The 24,716-nt window shown below is 44.6% G+C and overlaps 1 protein-coding gene across 1 annotated transcript in view; it reads left to right on the top strand.

Moving 5' to 3' along the window:
• The window catches only part of JAM3 (junctional adhesion molecule 3), a 65,989-nt gene extending 41,577 nt beyond the window's left edge, over positions 1 to 24,412 (top strand). Inside the window, exons 2-9 of the mRNA XM_060104512.1 lie at positions 14,874 to 14,939; positions 15,420 to 15,533; positions 18,947 to 19,099; positions 19,515 to 19,717; positions 20,232 to 20,331; positions 21,597 to 21,726; positions 21,810 to 21,864; positions 22,135 to 24,412. Coding sequence (XP_059960495.1) covers positions 14,874 to 14,939; positions 15,420 to 15,533; positions 18,947 to 19,099; positions 19,515 to 19,717; positions 20,232 to 20,331; positions 21,597 to 21,726; positions 21,810 to 21,864; positions 22,135 to 22,170 — 857 coding nt within the window. The 3' untranslated portion in view covers positions 22,171 to 24,412. The remainder of the gene's footprint in view (positions 1 to 14,873; positions 14,940 to 15,419; positions 15,534 to 18,946; positions 19,100 to 19,514; positions 19,718 to 20,231; positions 20,332 to 21,596; positions 21,727 to 21,809; positions 21,865 to 22,134) is intronic.
• The last annotated feature ends 304 nt before the right edge of the window (positions 24,413 to 24,716 follow it).

Consider the following 24,716-nt stretch of genomic DNA (forward strand, 5'->3'; position numbering starts at 1 on the left):
GGGCTCCTCCCTCTCTCCCTCCCTCTCTCCCTCCCTCTCTCCCTCTCAGTGTTTTTGTTTGTTTTAGCTCTTGGCATTCAAGGGAATCTTAATCAGAATGTTATTTGAAGATGAGGTAAAGGAACCTCAGTGATCACGCTTGAAAGGAAATAGTGTTTGAGAAAAAAGTTTGGAACTCAAAACAAATGGACTCCTACAGCCTTCAACAATAATAATTTTGAACACACACACACACACACACACACACACACACACACACACACACACGGCAAACTCTGGGTAAGGAGGATCTGATTTCCAGAGAAACTGCTTTATAGTAGTCAGATGCCCAGTTTTCAACAAAAAAAAAAATCACAAAGCTTACAAAGAAACAGGAAAACGTGGTTCATTCAAAAGAGCAAAATGAATGAACAGAAACTGTCCCAGTTTCTGAGGAGGCCCAGATATTGGACTTACTAGACAAAGACAAATTATCTTAAATATGCTCAGACTAAGGGAAAACATTATATGAGCAACAAAGTATCAATAAGGAGAGAAGTTATAAAAAGGAATCAAAAAGAAATTTTGGAGCTGAAAAGTGTAGTAACTGAAATGAAAAATTTACTGGAGGGGATAAACAGCTTATTTGAGCAGGCAAAAGAATCAGTGAACTAGAAGATAAGAACACTGAAATTATCATGTCTGGGAGAAGAGAGGAAAAATAATGGAGAAATGTGAACAGAGCCTGTGTCAGTTTGCTAGGCTGCCATAACAATATCACAGACTGAGTGGCTTAAACAACAGAAATTTATTTTCTTACAGTTCTGGAGGGTAGATGTTCAAGATCAAGATATTGGCAGAGTTGATTTCTTCTGAGGCTTCTCTTTGGCTTGCATATGGCCACCTTCTTGCTGTGTCCTCACATGGTCTTTCCTCTGCACACACGTCATTCTATGTGTCCTAATCTCCTATTTTTATAAGAACACTAGTCAGATTGGATTAGGGCCCCTAACAGCCTCATTTTAACTTATTACCTCTTTAAGGACCCTATCTCCACATATAGTCACATTCTGGGTTGCTGGGGGTGAAGGCTTCAATATATGAATTTGGGTGGCAGGGGGACACAATTCACCCCATAACAGAGCCTAAGGGAATTGTGGGGTGCTGTCAAGCTGACCAAGATATGTTTTATGGGGGTCCCAGGAGAAGAGGGAGAGAGAGAGGCAGAAAGGTTATCTGAAGAAATAATGGCTGAAAACTCCCCCAATTTGATATATGGCATTTATCTACAAATCCAAGAAGCTCGGTGAACTCTTAAGTAGGATAAACCCAAGAGGACCCACCCTGAGACACATCATAATCAAACAGTCAAAAGCTAAAGACAAAGAGAATCTTGAAAACAGCAAGATTACGTACAGGGGATACTCAACAAGATCTTAAACTGATTTCTCATCAGAAATGTTGGATGCCAGAAGACAGTGGGATGAAAGATTTAATGTGTTGAAAGAAAAAAACCCCACCAACAACACTGTAAGCAGAAGATTTTATATCTGGCAACTCTGACTTTCAAAAATGAGGGAAAAATTAAGACATTCCCAGAAGAACAAAAGCCGAGGGAGTTCATGACCACTAGCCCTGCCTACAAAAAGTGCTAAAGGAAATCCTTCAAGTTGAAATGAAGCAACACCAGACAGTAACTCAAAGCTGCATGAAGATCTAAAGATCTCCAGTAGAGGTAATTAATGGACAAATATAAATGCTAGTCTTATTATAATTTTGGTTTGTAACTGCACTTTTTATTTCTGCAGAATTTAAAAGATAAATCCGTTATTGATAAGGCACACAATGTATAAAGATGTAATTTGTGTCTTTAATAACATAAAAGGTAGGACAGTAGAGTTTTTGTATACAATTAAATTGGTATCAATTCAAGTTTGTTGTAATTTTAGGATGTTATGATAATCCTCATGATAACCACAAAGTTTGGTTATCATGAGTATACACTAAAGGATATGAGAAGGGAATCAAAATGTGTCAGTACAAAAAAAATCAACAAAATACAAAAGAAGGCAGTAATGGATGAAATGAGGGACAAAAGAATAATATACACAGAAGACAAGTAGCAAAATAGCAAAAGTAAGTCCTTTATCAGTTAATTACATGAAAATGGATCAAACTGTCCAGTCAAAAGGCAGAGATTAGCAGAATGGATGAAATAATGTGATCCAACTTTATGCTGTCTACAAGACACTCACTTTAGACCTAAACACAAATAGGTTGGTAAAGTGAAAGGATGGAAAAAGACATTCTTTGCAAATAATAACCAAAAGAGAGCTGAGGTAGCTATACTCATATCAGACAAAGTAGACTTTAAGTCAGAAAACTGTTACAAGAGACAAAGAATGACAATGTATATTGATTCACCAAGAAAACATAACAATTATAAACATATGCATGAAATATCTAAGCCCCATAATATATGAAGCAAACATTGAGAGGATTGAAACGAGAAACAGATTGTTTTACAATAATAATCGGACATTTCAGTGCCCTACTTTCAATAACAGATAGACAAGATAGAAGATTAATAAGGAAATATAGGGCTTGAAGAACAATATGGACCAGTCAGACCTAACATACAGAACACTACACCCCAAAACAGCAGAATACACATTTTCCATATGTGCAGATGGAACATTCTCTAGGATAGATCATATATTAGGTCGAAACACAAATCTTAATTAAAAAAAATTTTAAGCATATTAAGTATCTTTTCTCATCACAGTGGAATGAAGTTAGAAGTAAATAACTGAAGGAAACTAGAATATTTACAGATACATGGAAATCAACATACTCTTAACCAATGGGTCAAAGAAGTTAGAAAATACCTGAAGAAAATGAAAATGAAAACACAATGTACCAAAACTTAATGGGATTCAGCAAAAGCAGTACTAAGACATGTAAATTTCAAAAAAAAAAAAAAAAAAAAAGAAAGAAATATCTCAAATCAGTGACAATCTTACACCTTAAGGAACTGGACAAAGGAGAACAAACTAAACCCAAAACTAGCAGAAGGAAGGAATTAATAAAGATTAGAGCAGAGGTTAATGAAAAAGAGAAAAGAAAAACAGTAGGGAAAAGTCAATGAAAACAAAAGTTGCTTTTTTGAAAAGAACAGCAAAATTGACAAACCTTTAACTAGATTCAGTAAGGAAAAAAGACTTGAATTACTAAAATCAGCAAAGAAAGTGGGGCTATAACTACTGATTTTATGGAAATAAATAGGATTATAAGACAGTGCTATGAACAAGTATATATCAACAAGTTGGATAACCTAGATGAAATGGACAAATTCCTAAAAACATAAAATCTAGCAAAATGTAGTCATTAAGAAGTAGAAAATCTGAATACAACTACAGTAATTAAAAACAGAAAAGCTTGGACCTGATGGTTTCACTGATGGATTCTACCAAACATTTAAAGAATTCATACCAGTCCTTCTCATACTCTTCCCAAAGATTGAAGAGAATACTTCCTAGCTCATTCTGTAAGGCCAGCATTACCCTGATACTAACACCAGGCAAAGCCACTACAAGAAAGCTATAGACCAGTATTCCTTAACATTGATGCAAAATTCTTCCAAAACATACTAGCGGATGGAATTCCACAACTCACTAAAAGGATTATACACCGTGAATGAATGGGATTTGTTCCCAGAATGCAAGAATGGTTTAACATATGAAAATTACAGTAATACACCGTATTAATAGAATATAGGAAAAGAACCACATGATTATCTCAATTGATGCAGAAATATATTTGACAAATTCAACACCCTTTCGTAATAAAAACACTCAATAAACTAGGAGAAGATGAGATCTCTTTCAACATAATAAAAGATCTATGAAAAACCTTATAGCCAGTGTCATTATTAATGGTGAAAGACCGAAAGGTTTTTCCCTAAGATCAGGAAGAAGAGTAGGATACCAGAGCTCACCACTTTTGTTCTACATAACATTGGAATTTCTAGCCAGAGAAATTAGGCAACAAAAATAAATTTAAAAGTTATCCAAATTGGAAAAGAAAACATAAAATTATCCCTATTCATGGATGATTTAATCTTATACGTGGAAAACCCTAAAGATTACACCAAAAACAAAACAAAGAAACAAAAAACCCTGTTAGAGCTAATAACAGGAAAACAGAAAACAAAATCAACATACAAATATCAGTTGCATTTCTATACACAAAGAACAATCAGAAAAGGAAATTAAGAAAACAATCCCATTTACAGTAGTATCTAAATGAATGAAATACTTAGGAATAAATTTAATCAAGGAGGTAAAAGACATAGTACAATGAAATCTACAAAACACTGTTGAAAGAAATTTAAGGAGATACAAATAAATGGAAGATACTCCATGTTTATGGATTAGAAAACTTAATATTGTTAAAACTATGGAAAGCCATCTACAGATTGAATACATTCTCTATCAAAATCCCAATTTTTTTTTCAGAAATAGAAAATCCCATCCTAAAGTTTTATATGGAATCTCAAGGGAACCCGAATAGCCGAAGTCATCTTGAAAAAAAAAAAAGAACAAAGTTGGAGGACTCACAGTTGCTGATTACAAAACTTACTATGAAGCTACAGTAATCAAAACAGTATGGTACTGGCATAAAGAGAGACGTATGGACCAATGGAACAGAACACAGAGCCTTGAAATAAACTCTTGTGTATATAGTCAAATAATTTCTGACAAGGGTGCCAAGACCATTGAATGGAGCACAGTCTTTTCACCAAATGATGTTAGAAAAACTGGATATACACATTCTAAATAATGAAGTTGGATCCTTGCCTTATAAAAAATTAAAATGGACCAAAGACCTAAACATATGATTTAAAACTATAAAATTCTTAGAAGAAAACAGTGGAAGATATTCATGACACTGGATTTGGCAGTGATTTCTTGGATGTGACATCAAAAGCACAGGCAGGCAACAAAAGAAAAAAATAGTTAAATTGGACTTAATTGAAATTAAAAACTTTTGTACATCAAAGTATACTATCAAGAGAGTAAAAATACAACTTAGAGTGGGAGGAGTTATTTGCAAAGCACATATATAACAAGGGATTAATATCCAGAATATATAAAGAGATCCTACAACTCAACAACAAAAACCCCAAACAATCCAATTTAAAAAATGGCAAAGGATTTGAATAAACATTTCTCCAAAGAAGATATGCAAATGGTCAATAAACACATGAAAGGATGTGCATTATTAGCCTTTATGGAAATGCAAATAAAAACCACAAACACCACACCCATTAGGATGGATATTATTGAAAAAAAAAGAAAGGAAAATTACGAATGTTGGTGAGGATGTGGAGAAACTCGAATCTGTCTGCATTGCTGATGGGATCATAAAATGGTGCAGCCACTGTGGAAAAGTTTGGGAGTTCTTCAAAAAGTTACACATAGGATTGCAATATGATCCAGTAATTAAGCTTCTAGGTGCATACCGTAAATAGTTGAAAGCAGGGACTCAGATATTTGTACACCACTGTTCACAGCAGCATTATTCACAATGGCCAAAAGGTAGAAACAACCTAATGTCCATCAACAGATGAATGGATAAACAAGACATGGTATACAGTCAGCACTCCATATTTATGGGTTCCATATCCATGGATTTAACAAATGCAGATCCAAAATATTTGAAAAAAGATTCCAGAAAGTTACAAAAAGCCACACTTGAATTTGCCTCGCCCTGGCAACTTTTTATATAGCATTGGCATTGTATTAGGCATTATAAGTAACCTAGAGATGATTTAAAGTACCTGAGAGGTTGTGTAGGTTGTATGCAAACACTAGGCCACTTCATATGAAGGACCTGAGCATTCATGGGTTTTGCTAGCTGAGGGCTGTCCTGGAACCAGTCCACTGCAGGTACCGAGGGATGATTGTATACGTACAGTGGAATATCATTCAGCCTTAAAGGGAATGGGATGCTGCTACATGTTACATGGATGTACCTTGGAAGCATCATCCTGCATGAATTAAGCCAGACATAAAAGGACAAATATTGTGTGATTCCACTTGTGAGGTCTGTCAGGTAGGCAAGTCCAGAGACAATGGCCTGGAGGTTGCCAGAGGCCAGGGCTCTGAAGAAGTGGGGAGCTGCTGTTTAATGGGGATGGAGTTTCTGTTTGGTATGACGAGCAAGTTGTGGAGACAGATGGTGGTGTTGGCTGCACACATTGTGCATGTACCTAATGCTGCTGAGGTTTTACATGTAAAAGTGGTTAAAATGGTAAATTTTATGTTGTGTATGTGTACCAGAATAAAAAACATTGTTAAATAGTGACGATGGTGAGACAGTGGGAAAAGTGGAAAACGCAGTGAGAGTACAAAGGGCGGAGCCTCACGTCTCACATTCAGTTGTAAGAATCTCCTGAGATAAAAATAACCACATTTGATAAAGGGGGAATCTTGATGTCACCCTGACTCCTATTTTCTCTGTTCACTAACCTTCAGCTGGGTAGGAACAGCAGACTTTCTACCTGCTGCTGCTGTTTTTTAGAGAGTCCAAAAGCAAAACCTCAGACATTACTGTTCAGTGAAATGCACTGCAGATTACTCATGACCACACGAGTATTCCTTTTATATACTTTGGTCATGAATACGGTTACGCCAGTTGATTTTTAAAAATTTTTAAAAAATACTTATTTATTTGGCTGCGTCAGGTCTTAGTTGTGGCACACGGGCTCTTCGTTGCGGCACGTGGGCTTCTCTCTAGTTGTGGCGCGTGAGGTGCGTGAGCTCAGTAGTCGTGGTGTGCAGGCTTAGTTGCCCTGCGGCATTCGGGATCTTAGCTCCCTGACCAGGGATCGAACCCGCATCCCCTGCATTGGAAGGCGGATTCTTAACCACTGGACCACCAGGGAAGTCCCATGCCAGTTGATTTTTTTTTTTTTTGCGGTATGCGGGCCTCTCACTGTTGTGGCCTCCCCCGTTGCGGAGCACAGGCTCCGGACGCGCAGGCTCCGGACGCGCAGGCTCAGCGGCCATGGCTCACGGGCCCAGCCGCTCCGCGGCATATGGGATCCTCCCAGACCGGGGCACGAACCCGTATCCCCTGCATCGGCAGGCGGACTCTCAACCACTTGCGCCACCAGGGAGGCCCTGCCAGTTGATTTTTTAACTGATGTATTCACTGAAAGAATTCAGGAGACCTTACATAAAAATTTTTATCTAAGTTTAAATAGTTGTTACGTATATATATGATTTCTGATGTATTGTGAATATCAATGCTTTAAAACTGTCATTTCAGTTTTTTGCATACCCAACCGATTCCAAATGCCATACTGATTTCACTATCATCATTTTAGAAATAGAGAAGTGTTCTATGATTTAATGTTTAAATAATTATAGATTCATAGGAAGTTGCAAAGGTAGTACAGAGTGGTCCAGTGTACTCTGCTAAGTTTAAAAACCAAAATTTAGAAAGAAAACCTTCCTACAATGAATTTTTGTTCTAGCCCAACTCTGGAAAACAGTTATTAGTTTCTTTAAACAACTAACCATGCCACAACATACGACGAGGATTTGTGCTCTTGGGCATTTGTCCCAGAGAAAAGGAAACTTACGTTCATATGAAAGTCTGTGCACAAATGTCACAGCAGTTTTATTCATCATAGCCCCAAACTGGAAACAACCCAGACGCCTTTCCATGGGTGAGTAGTTAAACACAGTGTGGTGCATCCCTGGTGTGGAGCACTGCTTGGCTGTAGAAAGAAACAAACTGTCATTACACACAAGGTGGATGGATCTAAAGGGCTTTATTCTGAACAAAAAAGTCAGCCTCAAAAGGCCACCGACTGTGTATTTCCTGTTATATAGCATTCTCCAAATGACAGAATTATGGCCGTGGGGGACAGATTAACAGTTGCCAGTGCTGAGGGATGGTGAGGGCCTGCAGGAGGGAGGTCTTTGGTGATGGAAGAGGTCTGTGTCTTGACTGCGGTGGTGGTTACAGGAATCTTCACATGTGATAAATGATGTACAGCCATCCACATACACTGTACACGCGTCAGTTTTCTGGTTTTGATATTGTGCTGTAATTATGTAACCATTGGGGGAGGCTAGGTCAAGGTCACATTAAATGAACACAATATACTTGGAACTTACCACACCTGCCTCCAGAGGACAGTCTTACATTTCTTTCGGAGGATGTGAGTAGAAACAGACAACTACACATGTCTTAGTTTCCTTCTAAGTCCAAGATTTAATAATGGATTCCTGGGCAAGATGAAAAAGAGAGTAGCCACATTACAGCTCTGAGCAAACTGAATTCAACTCAATGATTTTCTGGAAAACTCAAGGAGATCCAATCTAGAACATAAAAAATGCACATTGATTTGTTCGGTAAACACTTTTGGAGTCCCTGCTAAATATCATTCCACACTAGATTTGAAGATACAAAGATGAGTGCGTATGATACTAGTTTCTTTGTACTGTTGATAGAATGTAAGCTCCATGAGGGCATAGATTTTTATCTTTTATTCATGTATCATCCCTCATGTTTAGGCCAGTATCTGGCTTATAAAAGGCAATAAATAAAAAATTGCTGAATGACTGGATTGTCCCAAAGAGCTTAGAGTCTGGTAGGCAAGCCAAGGTTGGTATGAAATTAAAGAGGAACAGCTGCATGTGATGGATGCTGTAACGGGTTTTCCCTTTTTTTTCTCCTTCCTTCCAAAAACCCTTTGCTCAGTCTTACATAATGTAGCCTCAGTGTATTCTGACAGCACCAGGAGGTTGGCTTATGTCAGAACCTCATGCCCAGGCACTGGCTCATATCCGGAGGAGTTACCTACGACCTCTTCAAGTGTTTGGTCTGGGGCTTCCAGTCCTCACAAACACTGTTCTGATACACAAGTTACTTCTGTATTTTAAAGTGGGACCCTGGGCTGTTGGAGGTGGGCAAAGTAAGGAGCATACCCGTTTTTACATTTAAGAACAGTTTGGAGCAGAAGGAAATGCTGAGCAGAGACTCAGCATGGGGCCTCGGCAGAGCCAGGGCCCGGCTGCTGTGAGCCATCACTTCGTCGGGCTCTGCCCTTGCTCGTGTGGTTGGGCAGGAGAGAGTCAGGCCTTGGGGTGCACTCAGCTTGGCCACAATGCAGGGGAAGAAAAGAGGTGATTATCTCCGTCATCTGGGGCTGTGTTACCTTAGCTTCTTTCAGGTTATAAGAAACAAGTGGTCTTGGTTTCCCTAAGAGGTTTATTGTGAAGAGTTGGCCCCCGTGACAATCTGACCTTTGTGGACACTAGAGTAACCTCAGTGTCCCCTTCTTGTCCCCTGGGTCATCTGTCGCCAGCTCTGCGTCCTCAGCCTCTACTTCAGCTGTTTCTCTCGTGACTGTAAACTCTCTAGTTTATTCTCTTATTTCTCTCAGCTTCATACTTCTCAAGAGAAAGCCTCAGATTGGGTTGGCCTGTCATTATCCAGTCAGGCAAAGCTGTCGTGACTTACCTCTAAGGCCCCTTAGATGGCCTTTGGGTCGGAAGCTGATCCCTGGTCATAGTCATTTGGGACCACAGTTTTGGTGTCTCATCACCCAAATTACAGTGATCGCACTGAAAGGACTGTCTGAGGTCATTTTCCTTAGAGGGAACCTGTGTGGCCTTGGTAGATACTCAGAGCGTCTCGTGTTCCTCTCTGTTAGTGGGTCCCTGGGGGCTTCTGGATGGAAGGAGCAGTGGAAAGGGCTGCATTAGTGTGGGTGGGTTTCCCCAAAAGGAGTAGCATGTGGTTACAAAACAAAACAGAGCAGGCGCCACTTGTCCCGGATCTGAAATCTAAAGTAGAAGTGACTGTTTTAGCAACTAATGACAGTTCAGGTATATTATACTTCTTTTTTTTTTTTTTAACTTTAAAGTTTATTTATTTATTTAGGCTCTGTTGGGTCTTCGTTGCTGTGTGCGGGCTTTCTCTAGTTGCGGCGAGCGGGGGCTACTCTTCGTTGCGGTGCACAGGCTTCTCATTGCGGTGACTTCTCGTTGTGGAGCACGGGCTCTAGAGCGCAGGCTCAGTAGTTGTGGCGCATGGGCTTAGTTGCTCCGCGGCATGTGGGATCTTCCCAGACCAGGGCTTGAACCTGTGTCCCCTGCATTGGCAGGTGGATTCTTAACCACTGCACCACCAGGGAAGCCCCTATACTTCTGATTTTCATCCCTATTATTACATTCTTTAAGGCTTCTTCTGTAACTAATGAAGTCTTACTAAATAAGACAGAAAGCATCAAAACATATACTTGGAATGTATACATGTAGCCGAACCATTAAATAAGATTTAAAAATAAAAAAATGGATTTTTGTGACCTGCAGCTCAGAGTACAAGTCCTTACATTTTCTTACCTGGTGTGGTAAGCTGAGGTCCAGGGACCTTAATGAGGGTTAATGTAGGAAGGCCTTCTCTGGGGATGGCATATTCTCCTAGAGGCCAAGTAGCTGAAGAATGACATTTTGTAGGTGGTCAATGTACCTAGTTGATCTTGTCTTCAAGAAATCAGCTAAGACATTTTGAGACCATGATAACTGATTTCAACGTTGTTTAAACACGTGGATAGTCAGGTGCTAATTTTGAAAGAGATCACCATGCAAATAGCATATTTTGATTTCATCGATAGCTTCATTCAGCTAAGCTTCATGAAAATCACCATGTTGTTATTTTTCTTATTTTACCAAAGACTGGTGCAAACTTTTTAATGGATGGAAATCACGGGTTAGATAAACAGCTAATCCAGCAAGGTGGTCTCTTACCTGGTTGGTAACTGTACCCAGAATGTCCATACCATCCTGCAGGGGAAGGTACCAGGCAGGAGGGAGGAATGACAAGAAGGCCCATGTGGGTCAGGGAGATGATGAAAAGAAAATTCTTAAAAAAAATTTTTTTTTATTGAGGTAACATTGATTTTATAACATTATATAAGCTTCGTGTGCACAACATTATACTTCTACTTCTGTATCCACTACAGCAGCTTACCACCAAGAGTTTACTTTCCACGCATCACCATATTGACCCCCTTTACCATCCCCACCCCCTCTGGTAACCACTACTCTGTTCTCTGTATCTGCATGTTTGTTATAGTTTGGTTTGGTTCATTTATTTTGTCATTTTGTTTGTTTTTTTATATTCCACATATAAGTGAAATCATATGGTATTTGTCTTTCTTCACCTGATATTTCACTTAGCATAATATCCTCAAGGTTCATTCATGTTGCTGCAAATGGCAAGATTCCATCCTTTTTATGGCTGAGTAATATTCCATTCCACACACACATACACATACACACACATGCCACATCTTTATCCATTTTTCCATTGATGGCCACTTAGGTTGTTTCCATATCTTGGCTACTATAAATAATGCTGCAATGAACATAGGGGTACATATATCTTTTATAATTAGTGTTTTTGTTTTCTTCCGATAAATACCCAGGAGTGGAATTGCTCAGTCATATGGTAGTTCTAGTGTTAGTTTTTTTTTGTTTTTTTTGTGGTGCACGGGCCTCTCACTGTTGTGGCCTCTCCCGTTGCGGAGCACAGGCTCCGGACGCGCAGGCTCAGTGGCCATGGCTCACGGGCCCAGCCGCTCTGAGGCATGTGGGATCTTCCTGGACTGGGGCATGAACCTGTGTCCCCTGCATCGGCAGGCGGACTCTCAACCACTGCGCCACCAGGGAAGCCCCCTAGTGTTAGTTTTTTGAGGATCTCCATACTGTTTTCCACAGTGGCTGCACCAATTTACATTACCCACGTGCACCGTGGTTTCCTTTTCTCCACATCCTTGCCAACACTTGTTATTTCTTGCCTTTTTGATAACAGCCATTCTGACAGATATAATGTGATATCTCATTGTGATTTTGATTTGCGTTTCCCTGATAATTAGTGACGTTGAACATCTTTTCATGTCTGTTGGCCATCTGTATGTCTTCTTTGCAAAAATGTGTGTTCAGTTCCTCTGCCCATTTTTTAATCAGGTTATTTGGGTTTTTAAATTGTTCTTTATATATTTTGAGCATTAATGCCTTCTTGGATATATGATTTGCAAATATCTTCTCCTATTTGGTAGCTTGTGTTTTCATTTTGTTGTTTTCTTTGCTGTGCAAAAGGTTTTTAGTTTGATGTGGTCCCATTTGTTTATTTTTGCTTTTGTTTCCCTTGCTGAGGAGGCATATCTAGAAAGATATTGCTAAGACTGATGTCAAAGGCATGCTGCCTGTGTTTTAGGGTTTTATAGTTTCATGGCTTACATTCAACCTTTAATCCATTTGGGGTTGATTTTTGTGTATGGCATATGATAGTCATCTAGTTTCAATGTTTTTTTCACATGTGACTCTGCAGTTTTCCCAACACCATTTATTGAAGACTATCCTTTCTCCATTGTATGCTGTTTGCCCCTTTGTCATAGATTAATTGTCCATATATGTGTGGGTTTATTTCTGGACTTTCAATTCTGTTACATTGAGCTATATCTGTTTTTCTGCCAATATCGTGCTGTTTTGAGTTCTAAAGCTTTATAATATAGTTTGAAATCGGGGAGTGTGATATCTCCAGCTTTTTTCTTTTTTTCTCAGGATTGCTTTGGTTATTCAGGGTCTTTTGTGGTTGTATATGAATTTTAGAATTTTTTGTTCTATTTCTGTGAAAAATAAAAATGCCCCTGGGATGTTGATAGGGATTGCATTGAATCTGTGGTTGCTTTAGGTAATATGGACATTTTAACAGTGTTAATTCTTTCAGTCCATGAGCACAGAATGTCTTTCCATTTCTTTGTGACTTCTTCAGTTTCTTTGAACAATGTCTTATAGTTTTCTGTGTACAGGTCTTTCACCTCCTTGGTAAAGTTTATTCTTAGGTTATTTTATTCTTTTTGTTGGAGTTGTAAATGGGATTGTTTTCTTAATTTCTTTTTCTGCTAGCTTGTGGTTAATGTTTAGAAATAGAACAGATTTCTGTATGTTGATTTTGTACCCTTCAACTTTACTGAATTCATTTATTATATCTAATAGTTTTTTGGTGGAGTTTTTAGGATTTTCTGTATATAAAATCATGTCATATACAAATAGTGATAATTTCACTTCTTCCTTTCCAATTTGGATGGGTTTTTTTAATTAATTTTTTTTCTTTTTAAAAAAATTTATTTTTTGGCTGTGTTGGGTCTTCGTTGCTGCACATGGGCTTTCTCTAGTTGCGGCGAGTGGGGGCTGCTCTTTGTGGTGCGTGGGCTTCTCATCGCAGTGGCTTCTCTTGTTGCGGAGCATGGGCCCTAGAGCACATGGGCTCCAGCACTTGTGGCGTGTGGGCTCTGTAGTTGTGACTCATGGGCTCTAGGGCACAGGCTTGGTAGTTGTGGCGCATGGGCTTAGTTGCTCCACGGCATGTGGATCTTCCTGGACCAGGGATCAAACCTGTGTCCCCTGCATTGGCAGGCGGATTCTTAACCACTTAACCACATTCTTAACCATTCTTCACCAGGGAAGTCCCCGGATATTTTAATTTTCTTTTCATGGCTAATTGCTCTGGCTAGGACTTTCTGTGTTGAATAGGAGTGGTGAGAGTGGGCATCCTTACCTTGTTCCCGATTTTAAAGGAAAGCTTTTAGTTTTTCACTGTAGAGCAGCGATCCCCAACTTTTTTGACACTGGGGACTGGTTTCATGGAAGACAGTTTTTCCTCGGACTGGGGGAGGCAGGGAGAGGTTTAGGCAGTAATGTGAGCAACAGTCAGGCGGTAATGTGAGCGATAGGGAGTGTAAGATGAAGCTTCGGTCGCTTGCCCGCCGTTTACCTCCTGCTATGTGGCCTGGTTCCTAACAGGCCTACCAGTCTGCGGCCTGGAGGTTGGGGACCCTTGCTGTAGAGTATGATGTTAACTGTGGGTTTGTCATTTGTGGCCTTTATTATGTTGAGCTTCCTTCTATACCCATTTTTTTGAGAGTTTTGTCATAAATAGGTGTTGAATCCTGTGAAATGTTCTTTCTGCATCTACTGAGATGCTCGTATGGTTTTTATCCTTCATTTTGTTAATGTGGTGTATCATGTTCATTGATCTGTGGATGTTGAACCATCCTTCCACCCTGGGAAAAGTCCCATTTGTTCATGGTGTATGATCTTTTTAATGTATTGTTGTATTCAGTTTGCTAATATTTTGTTGAGAATTTTTGCATCTATTTCATCAGAGATCACTTTCTTTTTGTGTGTTATCTTTGTCTGGTTTTGGGATCAGGGTGACGTTGGCCTTGAAAAGTGCCTTAGGAAGTGTTCTGTCCTCTTGTATTTTGGGGGATAGTTTGAGAAGGACATGTATCAAATCCTTGAATGTTTGGTAGGATTTACCAGTGAAGCTGACTGGTCCTGGACTTTTGTTTGGGGGGAGCTTTTGATTACTGTTTCAGTCTCCTTACTAGTGATCTATTTAGATTTTCTTTCTTCATGATTCAGTCTTAGAAAATTGTGATTCTAAGAAGTTGTCCATTGCTTCTAGGTTGTCCAGTCTGTTGTTGTGTAGCTCTCTTACAATCCTTTTTTAAAAAGTACATTCTTAGAGGAAGGTTTTGAAAGTTCTAGGGGCTTTGTTCTGGGACTAAGAAGGAAAGTGCACTCTGAGAATTCTCTTTCTCCTGGGTTCCTTCCAGTGAAGGTCAGACTGAGAGAAAGCAGTCACCCTGCTGTATCTAAGAGACTTTGTTTTGGAATATGACATTTTACATCCTCTGTGTAGTGATTGTAGCCTCCATGAAGGGAAAGTCTGATCTCAAGTGCGGGTTCTCTGCTCTTTTATTGTTGCATTGTCTCTGATTTTACTTTTCTTTTTTCCTTCAGGCTGCTTGATAGGGGCCGTGAATCTCAAATCCAGCAACCGAAACCCAGTGGTACAGGAATTTGAAAGTAAGTACAAGGAAGGGTTTGGGCAAAGGGGCACCACTTTGTGATCTGGCAGCCGATGCAGGATAGACGCACACGGATGTGTCCTGCCGAAGAGGCTTGGGGGTGGCTGGCTCCCAGCAGTCATCTGAAGTGCACGTGTGAGTGAAGCACTGCTTCAGCAGCCCACGGGCAACTCTGCAGGCTTTCTGTTGGCTGAAACCTGATTCCTGGCCTGGCTTTGCGTTTACACAACCAAGAACGTTCTTATATACAAGCAGAGTATTAGGGGGAACGTGTACTCTCTTTAATACAAGTCTTTGCTAATCATCTGTATTGTTTTTCTGGCTAAAACTAAAGTCTCTTGGAGCCTGGAGCTAGCTAGATTTTTAATCTATATGACAGACCTAAATATACATATAGCTCGCCAGGGTCTGGGTATACAAGTGAACCTAAAATTGTTCCACATTCACTGACAGTTCTCTTTTTTCCCTCGCTCCTTAGGTGTGGAACTGTCTTGTATCATTACGGATTCACAGACAAATGACCCCAGGATTGAGTGGAAGAAAATCCAAGATGAACAAACCACATATGTGTTTTTTGACAACAAAATTCAGGGTATGATCCTGTGGTCCTCTCGTTTGTACAGAAGGCCCAGGCATGCACTTGTGGCCAAGACTTTGCTCTAACTGGACCTGCATCTGTAGCCAGGATTGGTGTTCTGTCTTGTTTTACATATGGAAAAGTCAACATGCAAAAGTAGTGAGAATAGTGTATGGAACCTCCCTGCACCTGTGACCCTGCTTCAGTAAATATCACTTCATCAGTTAGGATTTTAGTCCACACGCAGCGTAGCTTTGAGGTATCTGAGTGAACATTCTCCGAGGCCATCTCCCTGTCGTGACCCACGACTTTATAAGTGACTTCATCAGTAGGACAGTATGGAACAGCAGGGGGACAGCAGCGCCCACTGTACACACCTGGGTGCCGAGCACACCACGTGGGAGGGCAGGGTAGGGGCTGCAGGGAGGCGCTGGGCCAGGAGCACGTGGGGTAGAAAGACATGGAAGTGCAGGGAGCTTCTCGGAGGGACCGCCGGCTCTTGGCCCAGCAGGGGAGGGCGGACACGAGGTGGATGGCGCTTGGAAGGCCTCAGGAGGGGCGTGATGTGGTCCCACTGATGCTTTAGAGACGGGGGTGGCTGCTTTGCAGACGGGTCTGGTGGTGGGCACAGCTGAGAGCAGGGCCCAGTTCAGGATTCTTCTGCAGAGGCCAGGAGGGGGTCAGGGTAGTGTGGACGGGGCGAGGGGTTGTGATGGGGGGAGGGGGCCACCCTGGGGGACAGCAGGTGGATGGAAGTGTCAGCGCAGCTGCAGAGGCGGGCAGCCCCGACCCCTCTGAGAATGTGACAGTGGGGAAGGGTGGAGGCTTTGCAGATCAACCTGAAGTCACGGCCTTTCTGCCTCAGGTCCTCCCCATCATCAGGGGTCATGGGTGCTTAAAAACAGTTCTCTTTCCCCACCAGTATCCTCCCACCTCTGGTTTACGAAGAGATGGCAGTGTTATTCTCAGGAACCAAATCGGTTTTTTTCTGGGAGCTTCATCAGGCTGTTCTTGATAAGCCCTGACCAGGCGGGGAATGTTCTTAAGCAACTTTCTGTTTCTTCCCAGAAATTGCCACACAAAATAAGAGGCCTGAAGGGAGACCTTGCCTTAGGGCAGGGCTGTGCCAACAGCGCCTGATGGGTTTGCATTTACTTGTTTCCCACACGGTGGACGTTCTGACCCCTGCTGATGCCTGGATGACGAACCTTCCCACTAGAAAACGCCTTCGGAAATGTTCGTTCTCTTATCAAAAGCATTTTGCTGTTTCCATCACTGTGGTAAATCCTTCCTAGACTTGTCACCAATTAGCAGGTTTAGTAAATTCGTTTCTAATTTTTGTGTCATTTTCTTTTCTAACTCTTTCCCTATTTGTCAGTGCCCGGGTTCTTTGTGCTTCTTTTTTTTTTTTTTTAATTTTTTTTTTATTAGTTTCTGCTTTATAACAAAGTGAATCAGTCATACATATACATCCGTTCCCACTTTGTGCTTCTTTGAAAGAGTTACTGTGTCCTTTATGCTTTAAAAATGTTTTAATTGAGACACAGTAATTCACATAGCATGAAACTCACTGTTGTTTTTTTTTTTTTTTTTGGCGGTACGCGGGCCTCTCACTGTTGTGGCCTCTCCCGTTGCGGAGCACAGGCTCCGGACGCACAGGCTCAGCAGCCATGGCTCACGGGCCCGGCCGCTCCGCGGCACGTGGGATCTTCCCAGACCAGGGCACGAACCCGCGTCCCCTGCACCGGCAGGCGGACTCTCAACCACTGCGCCACCAGGGAAGCCCAAAACTCACTGTTTTGAAGCGGGTAGTTGGTGGTTAGTACATTCAGCAATGACGTGTGGCCATCACTGTCAGATTCCAGCACATCCCCACCCCCAAAAGAAACTGTCCAACCCTCTTTCCCCAACCTGGCAGCCACTAATCCACTTTGTCTCTGTGGATTTGCCTGTTCTGGATGCTTCCTATAAACGGAATCATACAATATTTGGTCCTGGCTTCTTTCACTTAGTGTATCATTTTCAAGGTTCATCCATGTTGTAGCAAGTGTCTGTACTTTGTTCTTTTTTTTTTTAATTTTATTTATTTGGCCTTGTCGGGTCTTAGTTGCAGCACACGGGATATTCATTGCTGCATGTGGGATCTTTAGTTGTGGCGCACGGGCTCTAGAGCACACAGGCTTAATTGCCCCACGGCATGTGGGACCTTAGTTCCCTGACCAGAGATTGAACCCATGTACCCTGCATTGGAAGGTGGATTCTTAACCACTAGACCACCAGGGAAGTCCCTGTTCTTCTTTATATCAATGAATAATATTCCATTATAGATATGCCGCGTTTCTTCAACTGCTGTACATTTGGGTTGTTTCCATGTTTTGGCTACTATCAATAATGTTCATGAACATTGTACAGGTTTTTGTGCAAACGTAATTTTTCACTTCTTGGGGATAATGAACAGGAGCACAATTGTGGGGTCATATGGTATCACATGTTTAGTTTTTTAAGAAACTGCCAAACTCTTTTCCACAGTGGCTGGACAATTTTACATTCCCTTGGCTGTGTGTTTCCCCACATCCTCAGTAACGCTTGAGATTATCCATTGTTTTGATTTCAGTTATCCTAGGGGGTGTGAAGTGGTATCTCATTGTGGTTCTGATTTGCATTTCCCTGACAGCTAATGATATTGAGAATCTTTTCACGTGCTTATTGGCTATTTGTCTATCTTTCTGGAGAAATGTCTATTCAAATCCTTTGTCCATTTTTAATTAGGTTGTCTATTTGTTGAATTGCGAATTTTCATACGTTCTGTATACTAGTCCTTGGTCAGATATATGATTTTCTCCCAGTCAGCGGATTGTCTTACTTGCTTCTGTCCTTTGAAGCAGAAAAGTTTTTAATTTTTTATGAAAGGCTCGTGAAGGCTGATATAACTTTGTGTGTGTGTGGGCTTGTGCTTTTAGTGACCTAAGAGATCACTGTCTAATCCAAGGTCATGGTTATTCATGTCTGTTTTTTCCTAAGGGTTTCACAGTTTCAGCTTGTGCAGTAAGGTTTGTGTGGTGTGTGGTGTGTGGTGTGAGGTAGGGGTCCACGTCATTCTCTTGCATGTGGGTACCCAGTTGTCCCAGCACCACTTGTGGAATGCTGCTTGTCTTTTAATGTTGTTTGACTTGTTTTCTCTTTTCATGGGAACCCTTTCTGGGAATGATGAAAAGGAAAGGAGGCCCTTGCCTTAACAACAGAGACACATGGCCACGTCCTCTTACAGTCCAGGCGCCCCCTTGGTGCTCAGCGTTCTCACAGGAACGGAGACGAGCCAGTTGCAGCTTTCCTGCCGAGGCACCAGAGACGGCGGCCCTGGACCTCCTCCGTCAAGCAGCAGAGCTGTCTGTAAAGAGCCCCTCAGTGCCCTGTCTTCTCCTGTACAGGAGACCTGGCCGGCCGTGCAGAACTGCTGGGGAAAACCTCTCTGAAGATCTGGAACGTGACCCGGACAGACTCAGCCCTTTACCGCTGTGAGGTGGTTGCTCGGCACGACCGCAAGGAAATTGATGAGATTGTCATCGAGTTAACTGTGCAAGGTGCGGGTGCACGTGGGGTGGTGGCCCCTGCCCTCGGCTCACGCGCCTGCCTGTGGGGAGAAGACCAGCTTGCTTCCTTCGTTTCTACGGTCATGTCCCCGAGGATGCGGCGCTGGGCGGGGCCGGGCGGGGAAGGGGAAGCTCAGGCTGCCTGCCTTGGGTTGGAGGTGAGGAGATAAGGGGAACTTCTGCCTCGGCTGTCCACCTGCTAGAGGGGGTGGAGGCACTGGGAACGCTGGGGGGGTCACCTACGGGGGCAACCACAGGCAGCGTGAGCCGCAGGGGAGCAGGCCTGCCCGCGACGCAGTGTCTGGAGCACAGCTGGCCGTCTTGTTTTTGGAGCAGGTTCATTGTGGGCTGTGGCAAGAACAGGGCCCTGTTGCTGACCGTGACCCTTGCTGTGCTTCTCCTGCAGTGAAGCCGGTGCCCCCCGTGTGCAGGGTGCCGAGGGCTGTGCCTGTGGGCAAGGCGGCCACGCTGACCTGCCAGGAGGGTGAGGGCTACCCCCGGCCGCATTACAGCTGGTACCGCAACGACGTGCCGCTGCCCACAGATTCCAGGGCCAACCCCCGGTTCCGAAACTCCTCCTTCCTCTTCAACCCTGACACGGGCACTCTGGTAAGGTCTCTCCGAAGAGGGGTGGGTGCGCACGTCTGTGTCGTGGGAAGAGTGGTTATTAAGACAGTAAACTTTACGAGACGGCAGCTTTGAACCCCGCATGCCGTGGACCCTGCCCTCCCTTTAGACAGAAAAGTTGTAAGGGGCCAAGGAAAGGGGCCGAGCCGCAGGGGGACAGTGGCTGAGGAGGGCGTAGGTGGCCTGGCCGGTGCTGTCCTCGGGGCAGAGTCGGGAGGCAGCTGGGACTTGCTCCCTGGCCGCACGTCTGACGTTGAGGAACTGCTGGCTGCGTTCAGCACGGTTGTGGTGTCGTGGGTACGACTTCAAAAAGTCCTTCTAGAGACGCACAGATGTTTGTGGACGACCCTGACATGGGGAGTGAGGAGGCAGCGGGTTGGAGTCGTGTGCACGTGAAGCCTGGCTCCCGCCGGCTCTGGTGCCCCTGGCATGGAGGGGGCTCACTGTGCACCGAGCCCTGTTGTCGGGTCCCCGTTCACTCCCAGTCCCCAAACAGGTGTTCAGTGCCATCCACAAGGAGGACTCGGGCCAGTACTACTGCATCGCGTCCAACGATGCGGGCTCGGCCCGCTGCGAAGAGCAGGACATGGAAGTGTGTGAGTGTCTCTGCTGAGCCTTGCCCTGCAGGCCGGTGGGTGGATGGCACGGTCACGCTTGCTGGTGCCCCTCAGCCATGACCCCCCTGCGCGGGCACACGGGCTCCACCCGGGTCCAGTGGGAGGAGGCGAGGACGCACCAAGGAGCAGCTGAAGGACGGACATGCAGGTCCTCTCCTCATCATGTAACTCTTAACGACATTTCATGAACTCCATTTCTTTGGTAACTGATAGAATTATTGAGATACAAGGTTCTCCAGAAACGTATCAAGTTTAACCGTTTTGCAGTAAGCTGAAACCCAGGGTTTAGCCCGAGTAATTCTACCCTGTTCGGGTGCTTCTTTCTCTGGGGGTGTTGGCTCTAAGGGGGGTGGGTTGAGGGCAGGACGGGGTTAGATTTCAGGGCGCACCCTCACCTGTGGAGTCAGCCTCCAGGCGACTCTCCTAGCTGGATTTGGGAAGCTGCTCTCGGCAGGAGCAAGATTCCTGGGCTTTGCCCCAGACCTCTGGACTCTACGCATAGAGCTTGGGAACTGACGTTATGAAATCAAAATTTAAAATGGACTTATTTTTAAATAAGAGTGCACTCAGGGCTTCCCAGGTGGCGCAGTGGTTGAGAGTCTGCCTGCCGGTGCAGGGGACGCGGGTTTGTGCCCCGGTCCGGGAAGATCCCACGTGCCGTGGAGCGGCTAGGCCCGTGAGCCATGGCCACTGAGCCTGCGCGTCCGGAGCCTGTGCTCTGCAACGGGAGAGGCCGCAACAGTGAGAGGCCCGCGTACTGCAAAAAAAAAAAAAAAAAAAAAAAAAGAGTGCACTCACATTCAAGAACACTGTACTAGACGAGGGAAAATTTCAGCAGCTTCTGAGTTAGATGGCTTTGGTCACTACACCCCGTGTAGTTTCTGTTGCATTTTTAGGGCCCCATACTGAAACGAGAGAATGCAACTGAGGGTTTCCTGTAGGATGGCTGGTGGCCGCGAGGCCATGTTTGCAACTTGTATTTGCCCCTTTAAAAACAATCCGCAGCAAAGGGCAGCCCTAGAAATTTCGGAGTTTTTTCTTCCTTAGGACTCTGGCTCCTAGCTGTCTTTGTAGTGTAACCATGTCGTCCGGTAATAATGTCCCCAGAGGACTGTTATGCCCCGCAGGCAATGCCCCGCGGCTTTGATGCAGCGGGTGGGTGTCATGGCCTGTGGGTGGAGGTGCTCCGGGCTGGGAGGGGCAGGGGCCGCAGGCCGCGTCTTCTGACCCCTTCTCTTCTCCAGATGACCTCAACATCGGCGGGATTATTGGGGGAGTCCTGGTTGTCCTGACTGTACTGGCCCTGATCACAGTGGGCATCTGCTGTGCCTACAGACGGGGCTACTTCATCAACAATAAGCAGAACGGGGAAAGGTGAGCCTGTCCTACATGAACAAAGTTCCAGTGGGCATTTCTGTGGTCCAGCGGTGGTCACTTGGCTCCCCCTCCCGTTTCAGCTACAAGAACCCAGGGAAGCCGGATGGAGTTAACTACATCAGGACGGATGAGGAGGTAAGGCAGCCTAGAGGCTGCAGCGTCCCGAGCAGAGAAGATGATATTCCCGAGAACCAAGCAGGTCCGTAGAAGAGATTTCGGAGTCACGTCCGAAGCGCGAGCCCTTAGCCCTTCCCCTGGCTGTGCGCTCGCAGGGCACTCAGTCCACAGGCTTTGTGGCCTCTTCTCAGAGCATGCTGTGGGGAAGCTACGTCAGGCTCCCTTCCCACCACGCATTGGGCCCTGCGTGGCCACGGGCTGCCCTCTAACCCGGTGTTGGCCTTGCAGGGTGACTTCAGACACAAGTCCTCGTTCGTGATCTAGACGGCAGCACGGCCGCACGCACACGTGGATACCTCCACAGGGGACCCTGCTGGGAGCAGCCCCGCGAGGGAAGCCAGACGGGGCTGGACCTGCACACGAAAGCTTTTTGTTTTGGCCAAAGTTGTTGACCGCTACTCCTTTCTTACCTTTTAACAAGCCACACGAGTAAAAGAGTTTTCCTCAAGATGGGCACAGTCACAAGGCCAAAAAGTGACCGGGTTCTCGAGGCCGACCCCATCAGGGTCTGGGTGGCCTCAGGGCGGGCGCCAGGGGCCCGGGAGGCGCGGTGATGTGCTCCGTGGCAGGTGGGGCTGGCAGAGGGGGTCAAGGCATGAGCCTCAGCTGCAGTGACCTGGCTTCACGGTGGCCTGTGAGCCAGGGGCCAAGTGGTCAGGCCACTTCATCCTGAGGCTTTGCTGTCACTGTCCTAGTGTCCATCTTGGGGAATCTTTTTGGGTCAGCATTTTATAACAACAGTCCAAATCAGGAAGGTAAATTGCTTGTTAGAAGGAGGGAATCTTCTTACCTGTAGGAACCCTGCTCATCCATGGAGGGTCCCAGTGTTGAAGGAAGACCTTCATCTTACGCTAAATCTGAAATGGTACTGATACTATGTTCTGCTTTTCTATGGGTATTTTGTAAAATTTTACATTCTAAATTTTTGCTAAAGATGTATTTTGATTATTGAAAATTTCTATTTAAACTGTAAATACGTTGTCATACAATGTTAAATAACCTTTTTTTAAAAGTTCAACTTAAGGCAGGAGCTGAAGCTGCTCCTGTTCGATTGGAAACACCCCTGAGTGTTCCTTGTGCTTAGGAAACCTTTAAGAAAATTCCAGTTGAGTATTGTCTTGGTCTGTTTGCGTCTCTCCAGAAGAGACATGAGGGGCTTTTGGGTTGGCTTCAAGCTGCCTCTTCCTTGGGCTACTCAGACCACCTCTGCCACAGACCGTGCTGGTTGGTGCCTGGGGTCGGGCCGCACACCTGCTCGGAGTGGTGTTGGCTCCTGACTCCAGGCCAGACCGCCCACCCTTGTCCGACACCCCAACGCTGGCCGTGCGTGGATCAGCCCTAACAAAGGGCGCCATTCACATACCATGTGAGTCAACCCAGGACGGCGGCAAGGGCGGGGTCCTTGGTGTGGCACCCCAGCCTGGCTTCCCTGGGACAGAGGTTTTTGGCTGAAGATGGCTCAGGAAACAGCAGCCCTGCTGTCTGGCTTTTAAATTCATTTTACTTACTTGTGTAGTTCATACGACGGTCCAGGGCCAAAGGCAGTTTTGAAATCAAATCTGTTAACTACATTTATATATTTTTAAAGACAACGAACCCCACTGTCCCTCTTCGCCATAAAGACAGCGCAGGTTCTGTCTCGCCTCGCGGGAAGCTGTTCTGCAGGGCCGCGAGGCCAGCCTCTGAAGAACAGCAGGAAGGGCGGCCGGCGACGGTCCGACTGACGATGGGCAAAGTGTGTGCCTGAGTCAAAGGCGACTTCCTGATCGTGCCCCGCATGCTGCCTGCTTTGTGGGGGCGTCAGGAACAGCACCCTTTGTTCTCAGCCTCAGACACGCTGCTATGTTAACTCAGTGTGAAGCCCTCGGGAGCAAGGAGCTTCTCAGAAGGGTGCCTCTGACTCTGTGTTACAGGATGGTTTTTATGTAGAAGAACACAGTCATCTTGGGATGAAACTTTCAGTGTCTTACTTGAATACTCGAGAGTTCCGTTGCCCTTTCTTTTCTGAGTCGTGTGAACACTCTGTCATGGAGTATTTGCAGCAGCAGGGGGCAGCACCTCGTCACGCTGGGGTGCCTGACGTCTTCCACCATCTGTGTCTTGAGCGCAGACCTAAGACTGTCCCTTCATCCTCAGCTCCCCTAGGTGGAGAAGGGTAGGGCCCTTCGGCCTGTGGGGGCAGCTCCAGCCTCCTCCTCAGTTGTCATAGTGATGGGGTAGTCTTCTTGTACCCTAAAACCTCCGCCCCGGTGCCACGTGACCTGGCTCTGACGGAGGAGAGAGGAGTGAGTGTGGGGTCTGGGAGGTTGCTGCCCATCACTGTAAAAACGCAGACAGAAAAGGAGCATCGAGTGATTTTAAGATGTAAACGTTTCTGGAGACGCGAGGCCACATGGGCTGCTGGGGCCTTTGTGCGGCTGCAGCTGTACACAGTGCCACAGACCTGTGCTACTAACACACCTGTGAGTTGGTATTTCTTAAACCTCATTTATAAAAGCTTCTAAAAAAAAAAAAAAGCAGCTTGGTCTCTTCATTTCTCTCCTTCCTGTGTCGTGTCAGGCACGGCCCTAGGTTTGAAGCGCTGGACGGAGGTGAGGGTGTTCGCTTAGGGGCAGCCCTGTGACTGACTCCGTGCATGCATGTCAACACACATGGGAGCTGGGGGGACATCCACCCTCTCATCCAACCACCCCGTCACGTGCAGGACACGCAAACAGCAACCCTGTGCTTTTACTTCTGTAGAACTGGGATTAAGACGTGGACCAACCAAATTTCTTTCTGGTCATTCTTGGACAAAACACGCACATACA

The sequence above is a fragment of the Mesoplodon densirostris genome, chromosome 7 (genome assembly GCF_025265405.1).
Source record: "Mesoplodon densirostris isolate mMesDen1 chromosome 7, mMesDen1 primary haplotype, whole genome shotgun sequence".
Lineage (NCBI taxonomy): Eukaryota > Metazoa > Chordata > Mammalia > Artiodactyla > Ziphiidae > Mesoplodon > Mesoplodon densirostris.